This window comes from Silurus meridionalis, chromosome 10, assembly GCF_014805685.1.
Source record: "Silurus meridionalis isolate SWU-2019-XX chromosome 10, ASM1480568v1, whole genome shotgun sequence".
Lineage (NCBI taxonomy): Eukaryota > Metazoa > Chordata > Actinopteri > Siluriformes > Siluridae > Silurus > Silurus meridionalis.
Window position 1 is genome coordinate 24912092 of NC_060893.1, and position 20561 is coordinate 24932652.

At 37.5% G+C, this 20561-nt stretch overlaps 1 protein-coding gene across 2 annotated transcripts; it reads left to right on the top strand.

The window, feature by feature from the left end:
* Nucleotides 1-8973: 8973 nt before the first annotated feature.
* LOC124392631 (CMP-N-acetylneuraminate-beta-galactosamide-alpha-2,3-sialyltransferase 1-like) lies at nt 8974-20014 on the top strand. Of its 2 annotated transcripts, XM_046859783.1 has the most exons (8): nt 8974-9073; nt 9189-9493; nt 12662-12852; nt 14015-14194; nt 14292-14337; nt 15648-15767; nt 17396-17572; nt 18945-20014. In XM_046859783.1, exons 2-7 carry the CDS (start codon nt 9245-9247, stop codon nt 17564-17566), a joined length of 957 nt encoding a protein of 318 aa, XP_046715739.1. In that variant the 5' UTR covers nt 8974-9073; nt 9189-9244; the 3' UTR covers nt 17567-17572; nt 18945-20014. The 2 variants fall into 2 exon arrangements, with proteins under 2 accessions (XP_046715739.1, XP_046715738.1); XM_046859782.1 differs by having other exon boundaries at nt 9038-9493.
* The last annotated feature ends 547 nt before the right edge of the window (nt 20015-20561 follow it).

Genomic DNA, 20561 nt, shown 5'->3' on the forward strand with positions numbered 1-20561 from the left:
TATTTTGGAAAATTACCGGATTCTCTACGCCACATCTGTCTATGACTGATTCTTGATGCAGGTCATGATGCCTTGGTCACATGTCTTACCTCCATCCGCTACCTTCTTAAAGGGTCTGCTCCGGCCGCTAACACATAATACATTACCGCTAAATACAAACCCCCAAATTAGCAAAATGAACAAACAACAACACAGTGGATTCACGATTATTATTAGTTTTAGAAAATATCAATTTTTTATGCCGTTCATATCATTTTAATTTGTTGTATTTATCCCCACTTAAAGGCCAGTCCAAAAAAATCTTGTCTGACATTAATCCGCTCCGTGGTGCAAAAAAAGGTTGGGGACCACAGCTGGTAATCATTTTGAACCGACCGCAAGCGAGGTCGGAACAGGAGCTTATGAAGGGGAACAGGAATGAGAAACAGGTGCCGGTGGTTAACGCTAAGTGTGGCAGAGAGAGGCATCGTGAGAACCTCCGAGGGGGGCATGGCAGGTGGATCCTTGACAATACTATTGTCTACCTAAAAAAAAAAAAAACAGTTTGGGAAATTTTCCAAACCATTCACTATTAATGGACTTATAGCAGTGAAAATGGTGATGGCTCTAATTAAAATGTCAAAAATCATCATGGATAGCTTCGGGGCTAATGAAGAAATAATTGTCAGCATGAAACACTAATCCACATATCGCAAGGAATGGCTTCAGAAGTAGCACAACAACATTGTTGAAATGGTACATTAAGATCATTAGGCAATCAAAATCTTAGAGAAAGACTTGAAAGCTGTGCACTGGAGATCCATGTGTAATAGAAGAAAGCTTGCAAGAATGGAATAAAATTTCATAATTAAGATATCATGGTAGCTCCAGATGCCAGAGGAACCCAAAGAATTATCTGTTGGACATTGAGGAAAAATGCACAGGAAGTCACAGACTGAAACCCAAGCTCATGATTAAACCTGAAAAATCAGCACTACCTACTGCACCACCATGACACCTACTATAGCATCTTACACAGCTATTTGTTTTAAGTAATAATAATAGTAATTATTGTCTCTTTATTGCAGGTGAATGTGTTTGGATTTGGGGCAAGAGAAGATCGAAAATGGTATCATTACTATGACAAAAACTATTTCCAATATACGAGCTCAGAAGAGCACAATGGGACAGTTGAATACAATATAATGTGGAAACTTGACAAAAGAAAGAAGTTTCAAATGTATAAAGGATGGTAAAATTAAACTATTTGTGTCAGATGATTAAACAGGACAGATCTTTGGTTCGGATTTTTAACCCCATCTGTATAGATGATGAACTGACCCGGACCAGCTTTTAGATTTATTAGCGATACAAACTATTTTGTTTTCACAAATTCCCATTCAGTTATGATCAGTGCCTAGAAATATAGATGGATGTAGATGGATTCACCTCAGACTCTAATGTGTGATCAGTTTGACTTTATGATCAGCAGATGGAAATGCTGAGCAATAAATCTTCACATGTTATATGGAAGAAGATTGTATATTGCCAGCTTGTTGAGTTTTAAACAATGCTTGCTTCAGGTTTACATTAAAATACCCAAAAGACACAATAACCTTTCCTCCTTTTTGTTTTCTTTAGAAAGGTAACATACTGGGCATCGGTATGCCTGCTAGATAAATGCTATTTGTCTTGAATACAATACCTTTTTTTATTTCTTTTTCTTAAGGTTTTTGCATTTACACAGTGTATTGCAGCAAAATATGGGTATTTCTTACACTTTATACATCTGCATAATTACTTGAAGGTTTGGAGACCAGCATTTGGCATGCAACAGTTTGATTGTTTGAAAATCCAGTGCTTTTACATACAGATCATCCAAGTTACCCCACCCTCAATCTGTTCCTCACTATTTTGTGTCATTAAACACAGTGTATAACTTATCAGAACCCCTCTGTAAAACACTTTCACTGTCCACTATTTATATCAAGTAAAAGCATTTCTTAGAATTTTCTCTGGAGCAGTATGTACAGTAGGCGTAAACATGAGCCCCCATATAACAACACACCCACCCCTTGGAAAACCTTGGAAGATCCACAATGCAATAGTAAGACACAAGTAAGAATGGGTTTGTCTTCCAGATTACATCTATTTGGATATCTAAAACATGAGGGGCATTCAAGTCAAACCAGTTGTTTTAATTGTACAGCTATAAAAATGGATGTTAGCAACGTGGTATTGGATGCGGTGGTAAGTGGCTAGCGTGTCCTATTACTGATTACTGTGGTGCACATGTTGCAAGCCGGTCCATAAACCAGAGACAGCAAAAGTACACACACCCTTCACTCAGAGGAAGTACAGATACTCATGTCTGTTTGCTTTATTTTACAATAGCACAGCATTTTCTTTTTAATAATAGTGTGTACAAACAAAGTAGACCCCTTACAGATTGGAATGATGTATTGCTCTTTTCTGTATGATCAAAAAAGTCAGAGTAATTTAAGTTAATTTCGGCATTACGAGGAAAAAATGCCAAAAATTCTGACACCAGAGGGTTAATTGTCGGATGTAAGAATCATGAGGGAGTTTGGTGCTGCTTTGAGACTTGGTGCATAAGCAAAACAAATGTTTACTAATTAAAAAAAAACTAATTTTATACCTGAGTAAAGAAAGGACATTGTGAATAAAGGTGTGTTGCGCTGAAGGTTTTAATTTTGCCTCTTTTGTATTTATTTATTTATATTTTCATTAAAAATGGTCAAACAGAAATGCGTACTGCAGTAATCGCACGTTATTAAAACCAGTGCTGTTAAAATGTATTTACATTTTGACAGCCCTATTTAATATATTAATACAAGACTAATTAAAATGTTGTTCTCAGAATAAACATCCACCATATAGAACACAAGCAGAGAAAAGATGATGATGATCATGTGATCAGGAATATTGACATTTACATTTACATTTGCGGCATTTAGCAGACGCCCTTATCCAGAACGACGTACAAAAGTGCTTTGAGTCTCTAGTAATGAATAAATCTACACTGGTACGCAAGATTACAAACTCAATATAAATATAACTCGAATTCTACAAACTTGGAAAGTGCTAATTTAAGTGTTTCAGGAAGAGGTAGGTCTTCAGTCGTTGCTTGAAGATAATCAGGGACTCTGCTGTCCGGACATTTAGGGGAAGTTCATTCCACCACCTCGGTGCCAGAACAGAGAAGAGCCTTGAAGTGTACTTACCTCTCATTCTGAGAGGAGGAGGTACCAGTCGAGCAGTGCTGGAGGATCTCAGACAGCGTGGTGCAGTGTGGAATATCTCTGTTCTCATTCATGTTCTTATTCATGTTCTTTCATTCATGCAAAAATCCACTCTGACCAGTGTTGTAGGTTCCGGTGCTTCCGGTATTACAAAGGGTTGAGATTGCTGTCTCTAGCCATCAGAATTAACAGAATATGCTCTATTAACAGGAAATCAGATCCATAATTTTGAACATGAACAATGGTGGGATTCTCTATGAATGTATGAATTCTTTAGGAAGAAAGGTCTAGCAAATAGGCAGCAGGGTGGGAATTACTGATGCTGTGGTTACTTCTACTGCTGTGACCTGTGGAGTTTTCTCTTGTTAGTTTAACTTGTGGTTGGACGCCTACCAAAGAGAGGTGGTACCTCAGAAGTTAAGTTACTAGCTTTTGGATTGATAGTTCATGAGTTGAAATCCCAGCACCACCAAGCTACCACTGCTCGGTCCTTTAACAAGGCTCTAAACCCTGAAGTGCTCATTGGTAAGATAAGTGTCTTCATAAATATCATAAATGTAAGATTGTTTCGGTGAGGAAGTTGTTGCTGAAGTAAATGTAGTTTGTTACTGTACCTAATAGCTTTTCGTGCATCTGTACTTAACTGCAGTATTTCCATTTGGAAGACTTTTACTTTTACTTCACTACATTTCAAAGTCAAATATTTTACTTTTTACTCAATTTTTCAAAATCAGTCATTCCTTTTTATTTATGAGGATAAAAAAGGTAACTGATGAAACATGCAGCAATCCACCAATCAAGGTCGAGCACGCACTCTGTTTTAAACTTGTTTTGATTGGCGCTTGGTGTATCTACTGATCACCAACATACAGTTCAGCATCAATTCAACATCAAGTAGAACATTTGGAGAGGAATAAATGATGAAGAAACTCCAGACTCGAACTCACCACAACACACGTGACCTCATATATGCATTTTTTATAGAAGGTTTTGTGTTCATGATAATTGTAATAGAAATCAATCAGTGTTTGACCCATTATTGGCATTCTATTAATAGATCAGTGTGCTGAGAGTCTCATTAAAGTCTTTTCACATAAACTAAGTGCATTAAGTAAAGAATCTTGTGATAAAAATGACAATAAGAACATAACAGCCATAATAAATCATTTGGCTACTTAAGTACATTTAAAGACAAATTCTTTTGCACTTTTATTCAAGAAAGGTTTAAAGGGACACGTTTACTTTTACTGAAGTCATATTTCACAAAGTGGATCTCTACTTTTACTCAACTACATGGTTTTGTACTTCGTCCACCAATGCCATCTCACAATGCAGCTTTACTGTTTGATAAGTTGGCCCATTACAAAAAAGTAGAGTATTTAAAATGCTTTTATGAACTTTACTACAGTGTTGATTGAACACAGCATTATTAGACAATCAGAGGTTATGCCCTGTGAATTTCTGCACCTGAATCTTCTTTACACTGATAATCAGTTGGATATAACATCGCCGTTCACGCCACGTCTTGTTTGAATGTACTTTGCTCCAGAGCTTGCTGACAATCCAAGATATATTACAGAGAAAAAAACCTGGGGTAATTTACTTCTATGGAAATTACAGACCTGTTAATTATATACAAATGCTGAGTTTCATAAACTGGAAGATAAACCTTTAAACTAGACCATAGTCCAGAATGTTCATTAATATTTCCCATACCAGGCAGTTCTATGGAATGCTATAGACAGTATAGCTAGAAGAAGAGAAAACTAAGGTAGAATTAAGTGCCTTTGCTAGTGTTTAGGCCCCTAACAACACCAACAACAACAATAATAATAATAATAATAATAATAATAATAATAATAATAATCCATTAATTCCAAGCTAAAAGTAACATTACTAATCAATGTTCGGTATGCAAGTAAAAGATTGAGTCATGCTCATATTATTGGAATACACTTTATTGCCAAAAGTATTGGGACACCCGGGGAGGTGGTAGCTCAGGGGTTAAGCCATTAGACAGATTCGGAAGGTCGTTAGTTCAAGCTCCAGGACCACCCAGGACCATTCATTTGTGTGTCCACTGCCACTGCTGGGCCCTTGAGCAAGGCTCTTAACCCTTAACTGCTCAGTTATAAGTCACTCTGGAATGGTGTCTGCTAAATTCCATGAATGTACCTGACTTTTCCACCCATATATGGTAATTGTCTAAACTGTTACCACAAAGTTGTACACACAGTTGTTTAGAAAACATCTATGGATGCAGGAGCATAACATTTTCGCTTCATTTGAACTAGGAGACTAAAACCGGTTCCACCATGACAATGTCCCTGTGCACAAACACAGTTCCAAGAAGATATATATTTGTGTGTGTGTGTGGGCACTTAAACATAAGATTGGAAATTGTTATGTGATTTTTGAATTTGGTCCCCATTTGGTCCCCATTTGACTGCTATAAAGACCTCCACTCTATTGGGTAGATGTTCCATTAGATTTATGTTGAGATTCCTTCAGCTTCAAGGGTGTTAGTAAAGTCAGGTACGGATGTGCTCCCACATACAACAACATCCTATTCAACTGTGTGCCTCCATCTTTGTGGTAACAGTTTGGAGAAGAACCATGGCTGGAATCCATTTTTGCTGCTTGTTTGCTTCAAAAGCTCAAACCATGCTCAGGTAGCAGAAATTTCACTTCTGTTTCCTCCTACTTTTGGGCCTGATGCCAGGATTTTAATGAATGTTACGTTACTAATCAAGTGGTTCTTCTACACACTGAAAACAAGTTGGATGAAAAAAGTATTTGGTTGCAGGAGCAGAATTTTTTTCATCCACTTGAACTAGGAGACCTAAACCTGTTTCAGCATGACGAAGCTTCATGAAGATCTGCTTTACATGGCTTGGAGTGGAAGATCTTGAGTGATATTAATAACACTCTTGTGACTGATTCTTCACAAGCCCATTTCAAGATCTAGTGGAAGATCTTTTTAGAAGATTGGAGCTTATTATAATAGCAAATAAAGACTAAATTGTGAATGGGATGTTTAAAAGGAACATACTAATCATATGGTCAGATAACCACAAAGCCAGCTCCAAATAGATATGGTTTACATGGGAATGTTGGAGTGGAAGACCTCCTCACCTACATCAGTACCTGACTTTAATCGTGGCTGAACGAAGCTCCACAAATCTTCCCAGAAGAGTGGAGATTATGATAAGAGAAAATGGGATGTGGAATGGAACCTTCAAAAAGAGGCACAGCAATCAGTTGCTTCTTTAATGTTTATTAATGTATCAATTGATTAATTAATTAACTGAAGTCCATGCATCTGCTCCATTCTTCTTTCGGATTTTCCCGTTAGTGTTACTGCAGGTCTGCACATCTTTATTCCTAAAGATCAGTACCAGCACACTCCTTCTCCATTCCTCAGGCATCCTCCCACCTTCCAGAATCTTGTTGAACAACCTGTTAAAAACTCCACTGTATCTCTCCTAAACATCTCCACGCTTCCTCTGGTATGTCATCTGGTCCAACCGACTTTCCACTCTTCATCCCCCTAATCGCTGCTCTCACTTCCTCCTTACTAATCCTATCTACATCCTGCTTTACCAACTCCACATCATCCAACCTTCTCTCTCTCTCATTTTACTCATTCATCAGCTGCTAAAAATACTCCCTCCACCTTCTCAACACACTCTCCTCACTAGTCAACACATTTCCATCTCCATCCTTTATTGCTCTAACTTGCAGTACATCTTTCCCAGCTCGGTCCCTCTGCCTGGCCAATCAGTACAAATCCTTTTCTCCTTCCTTAGTGTACAACTTCTCCTACAGCTCCTTATATGCCTTTTCCTTGGCTTTTGCCACATCCCTCTTCACCTGCTGCTTTTCCTTGTCTACTTTTCTCATCACTCTGTCGATCCCAATTCTGTTTCTCCAACCTTTTTCTCCTTATGCTCTCCTGTACTTCCTCATTCCACCACAATGTCTTTTGTCTTCCTTTCTATTTCCAGATGTCACACCATGTACCTTTCTAGCTGCCTCCCTCAACACTCCTGCAGTAGTTGCCCAATCATCCAGCACCTCTTCACCACCACTGAGCTCCTGTCCGACCTCTTCCCTGAACCTCACACTACACTCTTCCTCCTTCAGCTTCCACCATCATATTCTTCTTTCAGTCATCTCTCTTCTCCTCTTCTTCACCTCTAAACCCATCCTACAGACCACCATCCGTTGCTGTCTAGCTACACTGTCCCCTGCCAACACCTTTCAGTCTCCAATCTCTTTCAGGTTGCATCTCCTGCATAGAACATAGACCACCTGTGTGCACCTTCCTCCACTCTTATACGTCACCCTATGATCCTCCTTCTTCTTAAAATACGCGTTCACCACTGCCATTTCCATCCTTTTAGCAAAATCTACCACCATCTGCCCTTCTACAATTCTCTCCAAAAAGCCATACCTACCCATCACCTCCTCATCACCTTTGTTCCCTTCACCTACATGCCCATTGAAATCCGCCCCAATCACCAATCCTTCATTCCTAGGTTCTCCTACCACTTCATCTAACTCACACACTGATGACATTTATCATCACCCCTTCAACTTCCAGCTTCATGTTCATCACCCTATCAGAAACTCTCTTCACCCCCACTACACTCTTACTGTACTCTTCCTTCAGAATCACCCCTACACCATTTCTCTTTCCATCCACACCATGATAGAACAGTCTGAACACCTCCAATGTTCCTGGCCTTACTTCATTTCAACTTGCTCTCCTGAACACACAACATATCTACCTTTCTCCTCTCCATCATATCAGCTCCCTCTCTCCCTTCACCAGTCATAGTACCAACATTTAAAGTACCAACCCGAACTTCTACTCTCCTACACTTCTATGTTTGGGGCAGGCACTAAGAGTGCGCTGGCTTGTGCAACCCCAACAGCTCATATATAAAGCTGATTATATCATACCCAGGTATTTTTATGCACAAATTAACATTTTTGATAAAAAAAATATTCAGTTCTCTGACCCTGGTTCTTGGCCTCATGACTTAGCAGCCAGGTTTTCACTCTTGTGTAGATTTTTTATGTAGTTCTGTGATGTTCAGAAGTGTGTATGGTTAAAGTGAGCCACTTGACTTGATGTTTCTGCTCATCCAGAACAATGAAAACAGACTTGTTATTTTCCAGGTTTCTTTTTCGTTTCGTCTTTGTTTATATGTTTTTATATACATAAAGATTTCGACCCAGATTTACTGTATTTCTTTAAAAGGTGCTTTGGTCTGCCATTGATTGTTAAAAGCAAATTATAATTTTGAAAGATTATAATGGATTTAGATGCTTTATGGAGGTGCTATACAGCTGCCTAATAAAGCAAATTACTAATTTCTTGAATAATATTTGTGATATTAAATACAGAAATATCTTTGGCACTTGCACTTGTGTGTGTGTGTGTGTGTGTGTGTGTGTGTGTGTGTGTGTGTATGGGTATGTCCTGCAGGTAAAGTTCTTCAATGTCAGACAGTGTTTGACAGGAATGCAGACTGGCATCTTTTTGATGTCCTTCATGGACCTCACAATACGATGCGCTCTTCAGCAGTGACAGCAGACAGACCTGCTTTACCTGCTTCCCTTATCCTCTACTTTTCTCTTTTCTCATCCAATCCTCTCTTCTCCTCTCTCACCTGAGCTCTGGATACTTTTACTCTTTATTTCTTGGTATGACCCCATGTACATTCTGATTGGTCCTGGTGAGGGTAAAGGAGGCGTGCTTTAGAACCACTAATATGGTAGAACACCTGTAGAAAGGGACACAAAAATACATGTAGTCTCAGGTAGGGGCCAAATTTCACCAGGAAAAAAAAATCATTCTTCTACATTGGACAATGATCTAGTATATTTATTTTATTTTATTCTCTCTCTTTTTTATTTATATATTATTTTATTTAGTTTTATTTCATCATTTTCCCAGTTCCCCTGTCTACCGTTTTTTCCCAAACCTGAGGATGAAATTCAAGAGTCGTCTCATCTACGTGACCATGTGGACGATGTTCTTGTGTGTGTTCCGAGTCGATTTCAGATACGGCTTGGACGATTTCTTCGACTTCAAAGCGCCGAAGCTGTGCGCGTGCATGAGCTGCGTAACGGAAACGCAGGAGGACCCATGGTTCATGGAGCGCTTCGACAGCAGGGTGCCAACACTTTTGAACAGGACCAACAGCAATCTCAGCGCACTCACGCACAACTGGTGGATGGTGAGTACGATGCAGGTTTTTATTTATTTTATATTTTTTTCTTGTTTTTCTTTCTTTCTTAATTCCAAATAAATGTATAAATACACAATCCTTTCAATCAATTGTTCATTATTATTATTTTTTAAATACCACATCATTTTTTTTCTTTGTTTTCCTTTTTCTGTCATTTTTTTTATTTATTAATTGATTGATTAATTGATTATTTATTATTATTTTTTTCAAACCGCATTGATTTCAGAATAATCTCATCATAAAAATATGAATTCAAATAATAACAGTTTTACAAACTACAAGATTAAACCGAATTAAATATTATTAATTATTTATGATATTTATAATAATCCAGTCTAGCCTCTTTTACTTTTACTTGTGTGTTTGTGTATATATACAGTGTGTGTGTGTGTGTGTGTGTGTGTGTGTGTGTGTGTGTGTGTGTATATATATATATATATATATATTAGTGTATGTATGTATACATTTTCTCTGTCTCTCTCATAAAATCTTTTGCTCATCAATCATTATTGTGTAACGGCATAAAAAAAAAAAATTTTTACTCTTCCATTTATTTATATTATTGTCAGTAAAGCAGCATAGTTAATAATAGTTCATGAAAATCTTTATATAAGAAAAGAGTAATAGTAATAGTAATCCAGTAGAAATTCTTGTAGGTATTTCAGACTTTTTCATACACCTCCATTCATACCTTTGGCATGCGGATCAGCAGGCTTCTGAGGGGGAAGTAAAAGAAGATAAAAACAAAAGAAAAAATAAAACAAAAGTTACATAGAAATCAAACAATTGAACAATTGAACAACTGCTCTTCTTTTTCTTAAAAGATCTTACAGGATTATGGTTCATACAGAAAACCTTTTGTTCAGATTGAATTGAGAGATTTTATTGAACAACTGAATGAATTAGAAAAAGAATGACAGATAAACTGATGTATTTGGAGCTTTCGATCAATTTTTTATTATTAATTCAAATTAAAGAAAAACGTGATTGTAAGAGACGAAACCTTCGTGAACCTTAACCTGATTCCAGACGTTTTCATACACACAGTGTGTATCCTCCTGCATCCCAGTCACTCCGGATCCTTCTAGAACAAGTTTCAGCACCAATGTATTGCTGCATTCAGAGCTCTTTTATTTGTGAGAATTCTCCTCAATTAGCTGTGTAATGCGTCTTGCTCTCTGCTTCTGTCTTACATAAAATATGCAACAAACAAGGGGAAAATGGTATAAAAGTGTCAGATGAGGCTTTTTTTCAGCACAAATATACTAATAGTAATAGGAATGATTAGGAAATTACTCCACATAAACCTAAAAATCCTATACTGTTACATCAGTCCCGACATTTTGTAGACAATGTAGTGATTTCAATATAAAGACTCACAAAAAAAAACAGATAGAAAATGACAAAATTTCTGAACGATAGATTCGATTACAATTATACTCCACAGAGAGACAACTCTTTCTTGAATGAGAAGATTTGTTGTGTGTTTTTTTTTTTTTGAGTAGGCGTGTGGATGAAACAAGCAAGCACTAGAAAAAAACACTGAAGAAAACTCAAAGTGCTTAGATTTTTGCCTTTATTTCAAGTTAAGAATAGAGTCCTAAGTTAAAGATGTTTGGGTTCGAGCTTAAAGTCGTAGCTCAGTGTTTAAAGTGTTGGACTTCTGACTGAAGGTTGTGAGTTCAAATGTCAGCACCACCAGGGGTTTTTGAGACGCTTTCAACTGCTCGATTATATGAATAAGGTGTAGCTGTAGGTTGTTTTGGATAAGTGCGTCTGCTGGAGGGTCAAATAAAAGAATGGTCATGACTTGGTTTTGGTATGCGCTCACCAACCAGTATTGATGATGGAAAACAAGATCTTATCATCCCAATGCATTCCGATGTCTAAAAACTATTGTCACATGTTAACACAGAAATTGTTTTATTTGAATGAAAGCAATCACGAAACACTGGTAGCAATTTTGAGACTTCAAGATGGAACAGAGAAACCATAAGGAGCTAAAAAGCATGGAAAAGGCTTTCTGTCTGACTGTCTATAACAATACTTTTGCAAAACATGGGTTTGTTTTTTAACAATGAACTTGTCCTGCTGTTTTAATACTTCAGATGAAGGCTGTATGTCTTAATAATAGCAGTATATTATACTGTTTATACTGTATTATAAGCTACATGGAAAATAACAACAGGAATTTTAATCCATATTTATCTATTCATACCTACACTTCAGTTTTAAAAAGAAGAAGCAGATATGTGCACTCCTTCGTCATTCAGTGTGTTACCTGATACGTTGTGTTGCGACATCAAATACCGTCAAGACAGATAGGAAGACACAAAGGCACTTTTGTGCTTTCGTAAGACCCTGAAACGGAGAGAAAAATCTGATATGTAATCTGTATCTTTTTTAGCTACTGCTGCTTTTATGGACGATACCAGGGCAACTGTCAGCGAAATACACAAATCTTGTTATCTTTATGGTGAAGTGGTACCGAGTTCAAAGTGGTAATGATGAAGAGACATGAAGACACAACAGGGCAAAGTTTGAAAAAGAAATGTTTTTATATATATATATATATATATATATATATATATATATATATATATATATATATATATATATATATAATTACATATAATTCAGAATCAATTAGTAAGACATATATGCTGTATATATAATACACACACAATGAGCTCATAATAACTCATTAAAACTGTATTTTCATTGTACTTTAACCTACACAATAAAAAAAAGTTTTTTTGAGTGTGTCTGTGTGTGCATATTGCACAATGACCTTTGGTCATAATTGTTTCTATTATGTTGAAGCGATAGTTTTCTTGCTCATTTTCCTGTACAGGTTTGGATTCATTCCAGCAACACTGCAATGAAAACAATCCGTTTTGACTCGTGTGTGTGTGTGTGTGTGTGTGTGTGTGTGTGTGTGTGTTCTATTTGGATGATCATGTAGAATGAAACCATTGGGGTTGAGAAGACAAACATTCAGCCACAGAAAGATTCCTAATGCAGACATTATTCTATTATCATAATGTTTTATGATATAAAAATGTTCGAATAACATTCTCATTATTAGTGCTGCTTATATTATACGTTTTATAACACGCTTTATTCTACGACAATCCACTCTTTTCCATGTGGCAGAGGCTCCAGCCGGCACGAACAGTGAAACTTAGTGATGTCGTGGATCCTCTGTTCTCGTTGTTCCGTGATGAAGACCACTATAATGATTCCAGTCCTGACCGCTGTAGAACCTGTGCTGTGGTCGGCAACTCGGCCAACCTCATCAGGTCCCATTACGGTGCGATTATAGACTCTCACGACTTCGTCTTCAGGTAGGATCATCATCTATTTTTATTTATAGCGTTTAAAGGACACCTTTTTACAGAAGAACTTACAATTACCTCATTACAACTAAATCATTCATGGTTAAGGGCCTTGTTTAGAGGCACAGCAGTGACATCTCTCAGACACCAGTGGTAGCTCAGTGGTTAGGATGTTGGACTTTGATCAGAAGGTCGTGAGATCAAATCCCAGCAATACCAAGCTTATTGTATAAATGAGATAACTGTAAGTTGTTCTGGATAAGATGTCTGGCAAATACCGCAAATGTTTAACTTACAACTTTCTGGCCAAAGGTCATCTTATCCACTGAGCTACCACTACCCTGTTTAAACTGTCTACATCTCCATCCATGCTAATAAGATATTAAGGTGTTGTACTTATGTAAGATAAAAAAAACATGAGGTTATACTGGTTATGGAAAGAGTCTCCAGTGCCATTGAGTTGTAACAATTGGGGTTAAAGTGGACGTCAATTACCTAATTAATTAACTTCAAGAGAGAAAAAAACATGGGCTGGTGATGGATGAACTGTTTACAGCCACCATTTCAAATGATATCATTGAGACTACAGTTTGGGAAAGAACCACATATGGCTAAAAAATTCAAGTGTTCCAATACATTTGTCCATATAATGTACATGCTGGACCACAAAGCTGCCAGGCTCTAATTTGGCCAAGCAACCATCAGTGGCAATAGTTTCTAGAGTGCATTATCCGTATGTTAGTCAAGACCCACACAGTAATTGCATACAGGCCCTTTTCAAAGACTGCTGGTCACGGGTGCAGAAAATTCAAGCAAGTACAGGGAACTCTTGGAGCGATGGAGGAACACATCCCGGATCGGTCACAAGTTCATCAATTACTTCTGAAAACGTGTAACAAGAAATCGCAAATAACAAAACTAGGATATTTCTTCTAATAATGCTGTCAAGCCTATGAGGATTTGCTCAATTAAACAAAACCTGCAAGAGTGTCATATAAATGGTACTTTTTTCTGTGCAAGTAATGTTAGATTTGGGTGTAATTACTGTCTGGAGATTTGTGTAATAGCCTGATTATATTTTATTACTGACTCACAGATTACTTGCCATATTTGATGAAACTGTCCTTAATGCTGTACAATGGCAGGAAACCTTATCGAATTTCTCCCATAGGATGAACCATGGTCCAACCAAAGGCTATGAAAGGGACGTCGGGGCAAAGACCACGCACAGGGCAATGTATCCAGAGAGCTCTATGAACCTTGCAAACTACACCCACCTAGTGCTGGTGCCATTTAAAGTTTTAGATCTGCAGTGGCTCATTAGTGCTTTCACCACCAAGAACATTACACGGTGAGAACACAGGGACCAGGAGTAAAACTAGAAGTGAAGAATGGTGTTTGTTTTCTCATCTCACATTTAATGATTTTATTTTCCTTGTTAATTTTAGCACATATCTTCGCGTGAAGCCGACAGTAAAAGCAAACAAGGACAAGGTGAGTAGCAGAAAAGTTGGACCAATTTACTTGGTGAATTGGATAGTTAGGGGTAGAAATGGTAGCTCCATCAATCTTCACCAATCCTGAGTGAACTGGGATGTGTATATGATAATACATTGTGCATCTCGATGAGTGAGAAAAAAGAAAAAAGTCCATTTTGTAATGTTGCAGGAGAATAATTAAGTCAAGTCAAGTAGGCTTTATTGTTATTTGTACTATATACAGTGCAGTACATAGTAAAATGAAACATTTCCCAAGGACCTACAGCAAACAACATAAATTAACAAAAGGAACACGAGAAACACGGAATACACATACCCCTAAACTAACAACACAAAGTGCACATGTGCAAAAAAAAATGAGGAAACGGAAAAAAAATAAAAACGCGGGACAACATGAGACAAGGAAAAACAGTAACACCATACACAAAACACAGCTGTTCTCATTATCCTCTGGTATGGTCTTGCGATCCAAGATGGAGCAGTTCCCAAACCAGGAAGTGATACACCTGTAGAGGTTTGTGAGGATGTGCGGTGAAAGCTATGCCTTCTCAGCTTCCTCAGAAAGCAGAGATGCTGCTGAGCTTCCCTTGTTACGGAGCTTGGGGTGAGATTAGGTTCTGCACCAGTTGAACACCAAGGTTTTTGGTGCTCCCCATGATCTCTACGAAGGAGCTATTAATGTTCAGCGAGGAGCGGTCAATTTGTGTCCTAGTAAAGTCAACAACCATCTCTTTTGTTTTGTCTACATACAGAGACAGGTTGTTGGCTTTTCAATAATCCGTTAACCTCTGCACCTCCTCTTTAATAATAATAATGAAGGGCATGTTGGTGTAATTATGCAGGATCTCTATTACTCTATTTTAGGACTAAGTGTGGAACTAAGTGTAGTATTTATGCAATACATAAATGTTAATTTGTATAGCGGCTATATGTTAACAACATATCATAATCAGTATATAATTGCATTCAAAACAGGTTTTTTTACATACAGCTGTCACTTTCAAAACCACAAACCACTGTTCTGACCTGAATACAATCCAAAGTCAGGAAATGTAGACCTTATCTCTGATTGCTACACTGAATTATGTGAAATGTCTCCTCAGAAAGAGATTTATAGACATAAGCTGCCCTGCCCTTGTTAAATGAGAACGATCGGCTCTTTCGGTGACTAGTCCCCTGTAGCGATATTGCTAAAGTGCGTATCAGTTACTATACTAGATCACATGATCATTCAGATCATTTAAAGTTTGCTTTGTTTTGGATCTATCCAAAAATAAAAAAAGTTCTTCGATGTCATTTTCAAAGGTGATGATCATTAATCCGGAGTTTATGAGGTACATCTACGAAAACTGGCTGAAGAAACAAGGGAAATATCCCTCCACTGGCTTCATCATGCTCATGTTGGCGATGCACATCTGCGACCAGGTAAAAACTCTAAGATTAGTATTACTATAAGTAAAATGACCTTTTGCATATGTATCACATTTGTTGCAGCGTAAATACTGCAGCCAATAAATCATTAGTCTGCGCATCAAGGATCTCGATCGTCATTCAGGGTCTACGTAAACAAATACTAACCACCAATTTTGTGTACCGTAATTTCCGGACTATTAAGCGCACCCAAATATAAGCCACACCCACTGAATTTGACAAAGATTTTAATTTTGAACATAAATACGCCGCACCTGTCTATAAGCCGCAGGTGTCTACATAAACTTTAACGAAAAACAGTGTCTGTTACACGGCTTGTATCTAAACAGTAGCCTACCAAGAAAGTCATTGTTCACTGTCTTCCTCCTTCCTTCCACAACAATTTCTCTCGAGAGTTTTTCTTTTGGCATCGTCGTGCGTTTAAAAATCACCATCGGTGAAGCTTTTCTCCCGATGCCGTGCAGCTCAGAACACAGGTGAAGTGCGTTTTTTCATGCCCGGTTGTTTTCAGCGTGACGAATGATTCGCATTTCCTGTTGACAGTCCGAGTGAGCGGCAGGTCAAACGCCAGAGGAACATCATCCATATTTAGGATGTGGTGCGGCCCAAATCAGTGGGAGCGCATCTGATTTGATACAATGAATTTCATTGGTTCACCTTAACCCGTTTGGCAATTTTATTGATCTAATGTTATGGGGCTCAGTTTTTTGGCGGCTTGAAGCTTGTGAAAGCGGGAAAAATCCAGGAAAAATCCACAAATTAGCCGCTTCGTTGTTTAAGCATGGGAAAAAAGTAGCGGCTTATAGTCCGGAAAATACGGTAGATTCATTTAGCCACAAGGGTGTTTGTAAAGTCAGGTACTGATGTAGTTGTGAAGTTGAGGAGTCCTGAGGTGCAGTCAGCATTCACATTCATCCCAAAGGAGTTTAGAGCTCTATAGCAGGAGATCTTCCACGTATCCCAAACCATGTAAAGAATATCTTCATGGGGCTGGCTTTGTGCACTGGGGAATCGTCATGCACAGGTTGGGGTCCCTGAATTTTTTCAAGTGAAAGGAAAATTTTATGCTACTGCATCCAGAGACGTGCTGTACAATTGTGTGTCTTAGATATTTGGGGAAGAACCATATATGACTGTAAGCCGAAGTGTTACAATCTGTTTGTCCAGCTAGCTAACAGAATTCCATTTATTCTAATCGTTAATAAATACATTATCCTGGTTAGAACCAGAGAAGATTAAAGAGTCTGACCCAGGAACACTGGGCACAAAATGAAAATACACTCTGGATGTGATGCCAAGCTAAAAATTACTGTACCAAACCAAACTAGCTCTTAAGAAATATGCAACACTGTAATGAACAGCAGCAAATCAATCCCTTCATTTGTTTCCCCATATAAGGAAATGTTACTAGAGTGAAATAGAGATAAATGGTACTCCTGGTGTAGTTGTGGAAATGTTAGGACTTGTAGAAACTAGGAGTCAGTAGTTATTATTATACAGTAAATGTAATGGCATATGAAGAAGCCTAATTTCTAATGTTTCTTTAAAACACAGTGATGCAGTCAGACTTTTCATTTCTTTCCTCCTCTTTGGATCTCTGTCTCACTCTTTTTCTGTCGCAGGTGAATGTATTTGGGTTCGGGGCCAGTTCAAACGGACGATGGTACCATTACTTCGACCACTGGCATCATCCATTAGTCAATTCTGGTGTACACAGAGGAGGAGTCGAATATGAGCTCATTCTGAAACTTGAGCAGCAACAGAGGATTAAACTGTACAGGGGATGGGGATAGAGTCAGGTAAAGTGCTCCATTTTTTCCTCTGCTCTTTGAGTCAAGTGAACTATTACATGTTACATTTGAAATAGCAAGAACTTGAGTATTAGTTAAATAAAATTAACGTAAGAGTATGTTTTTGTGTGCAAGTACAAGAGAAAAACTTTTAAACCTCTGGAATAGATTCTGATTTTTTAATCTACTCCTGGGCCCCTGAGCAAGGCCCTTAACCTCATAGCTGCTCAGTTGTATAAATTAGATAAATGTAAGTCGCTCTAGATAAGGGCATCTGCCAAATGCTGTATATGTAAAATGACAAGCCTCTGAGACTGATATAAGTTAGAGATGTGATTTAAATATTTTATTTGAGCTTTTGTGTAAGATTCAAGTCAGATTTTTGATTCAGATGTTTGATTTGCGTTTCTGAGTCATACCTGAATTAACAAATAGAGTCTCATATTGTCGTTGAGCCATTGATTTTAGTCAGGTTTTTAAGTCAGTTCTTAGTCAGCTATTTGAGTAAAGACTGACTGTATAAGTCAGATTTACATTTACAAGTATGGCATTTACCAGTTGCCCTTTTTCCAGAGCATCGTACATTCATTTCATTCAGACAACTAAGCAGCTATGAGGTTAAGGGCCTTGCTCAGGGGCCCAGTAGTGACAGCTTGGTGTGGCTGGGTCTTGAACTCTTGAATCCAAACTCCAATGTTTTAACTACTAAGCTATAATCTCAGACCATAAAGTTGTTTTATATGAGTCAGCTCTTCGAGTCACGAGTTTGAGTTGAGTCAGGTCTGAGTCAGCTCTTTAAATGAGATCTTGAAGTTGTGCATCAGATATTTGATTTGAGGTTGGGTTTGAGTGAGCTCTTTGAGTCAGATATTTCAGTTGAGGCATTGAGTGGTATTTAAGCCAGATCTTTGATTAAAACACATTTGAGTCAGATCATAGAGCTTTGAGTTGGTTATTTTATCAAATGAGTTTGATTTATTTATCAATTTATTTTTTGCGTCATCTTTGGGGTGATTTTTCGAGTTGACTCCTTGGCTAATTAAAAAAAAAAAAAAAAAACCCTTCTTATTAGCAATTCAATTTTGAATATGTAGTGAGGTAAAAGTTGACCACCACTTACCCTCAACTCAAGTAAAAATATTCACTAAACTGACATAAGTACAGTCACAAAATTCAGCTGAGCCTTTCATTGGTTTAAACTTCTAAACTATGTAATGTACAGATCTCTTAATTATACTGCATCTGCAACATATTTTTACAAAATACTGTATATTCTAAACCTTAAAATGCTCAGCTGATGGTAATAGATTTCCTTGATGTGTTAAAGGTGATGGATTTAAAACTCCACAAATCCTCTCTTTTTTTCTTTTCACCTCCACAGATGGCATTTCAATAAAAGACATTATCCTCAACTCCAACCTTCCTGACATCATAACACTATGTAAGAGTGAGTCATTTCAGCTGACTCTTTCATGGTACTGCTGAATAACAGACTATTATTTAAACCTGTTCACTTTAAACCCAAATGCTTTTCATTCTATTGTTGCCAGGTTTCTTTCAACAGTGGATTTGTATTGTTTAATTTATTAGAGATTAAGCCGGCTTTCTCTGTTCTATTTATTGTGGGGTAAAAAGGAATTATTTGCACTTCTGGCCTCATTGAGATGATCTGAGCCCCTTATCCAGTTTTGGACAGTTCCAGAATGATCTGTACTCATGAATGACTTTTATAAAATCTTGCCATATGGCTGAATATGGATATGCTTTCAACTGAAGAACAAAATGGAGTGAAAAGGTGATGGTTTTATTTATAAATATGTCTAAAATTATTTGCTGTGGTGATACCATGCTATCATGATGCTATGTCAAAATTCTCTACTCTCCTATTGCTAATTGCCCTTAATATATCACTCACGCAAATGAATCCATCACAGTCAATTGCCAGCTCCATGTCCCCTGCTAGGAAAATTCCATGTTTCCTGTATGTTTCTTGTATGTTAAAACTCTTCCTTGTGAAATGAATTTCCAAACATTTCTCAAACAAAATGGTAATTTGCCTTTTGTTCACGCTTCCATTCACACACTAGACTTTTCAAAACGTGCTTTATGGTTATATGGTTGTAGGTTCTGATCCCAAAATTGTACAGTACTCACACAGTACTCAATTAACGTTTTCCTCAGGCTTCTCCACCCTAACTAACCTCTCTTACCCTGAAGAATTTGTCTCACAAAAATCTTCAGAACACAAAATTCACCAAAGCAACTATTACCCCAAAGTTGTGGCACTGTAAGAAATGTAAATAAAAACAAAACGCAATGATTTGCAAATCTCATAAAAAAACATACCAAATGCATAAACTAAGAATGTATAAAATTTTTAAGGAAAAAAAAGGACATTTTTAATTTGATGGATATATGGATATATATAATATTGTTATCCTATATGTGTATTATACAGGATTCTAGCCGCTCAACAGTTCTGAGTGTCCTTTGTTGTGTTTTTCATTTCATGATGCACCAAATGTTTTCAAATGTTGAGAGGTCTAGACTGCACCCGGACTCTTCTACTACAAAGTCATGCTATTAGGTTCAATTCAATTCAATTTATTTTTATTTGTATAACACTTTTAACAATGAACACTGTCTCAAAGCAACTTTACACAGGAAAAAAGGTGATAAAAAATGTATATGTTTTTTATAAGTAAGTTTGTCCCTGATGAGCAAGCCAGTGGCGACTGTGGCAAGGAAAAACTCCCCGAGATGGCAAAGGAAGAAACTTTGAGAGGAACCAGTCTCAAGAGGGAACCCATCTTCATCTGGGTTGCATCAAATGTCCATTTATTGCAGATATATGATGTTGTGGGGTACAGTGATGGCGATCAGAAGCAAACTGTAGTCCTGAGTCAATGTAGCAGACTGTTGACATTAACTACAGTCCAAATCCATCCTCAAAGTGCCCGTTCTTACTCCGAAATTTCATGGAACCACCCAAGGCGTT

Excerpts from the sequence above, each read along its gene's own strand:
- LOC124392631 (XM_046859783.1), top strand. The coding sequence starts at position 9,245 with ATGAAATTCAAGAGTCGTCTCATCTACGTGACCATGTGGACGATGTTC. Across the intron at positions 12,853-14,014 it reads TCTCACGACTTCGTCTTCAG|GATGAACCATGGTCCAACCA; the intron begins GTAGGATCATCA and ends TTTCTCCCATAG. Across the intron at positions 14,338-15,647 it reads TAAAAGCAAACAAGGACAAG|GTGATGATCATTAATCCGGA; the intron begins GTGAGTAGCAGA and ends TCATTTTCAAAG.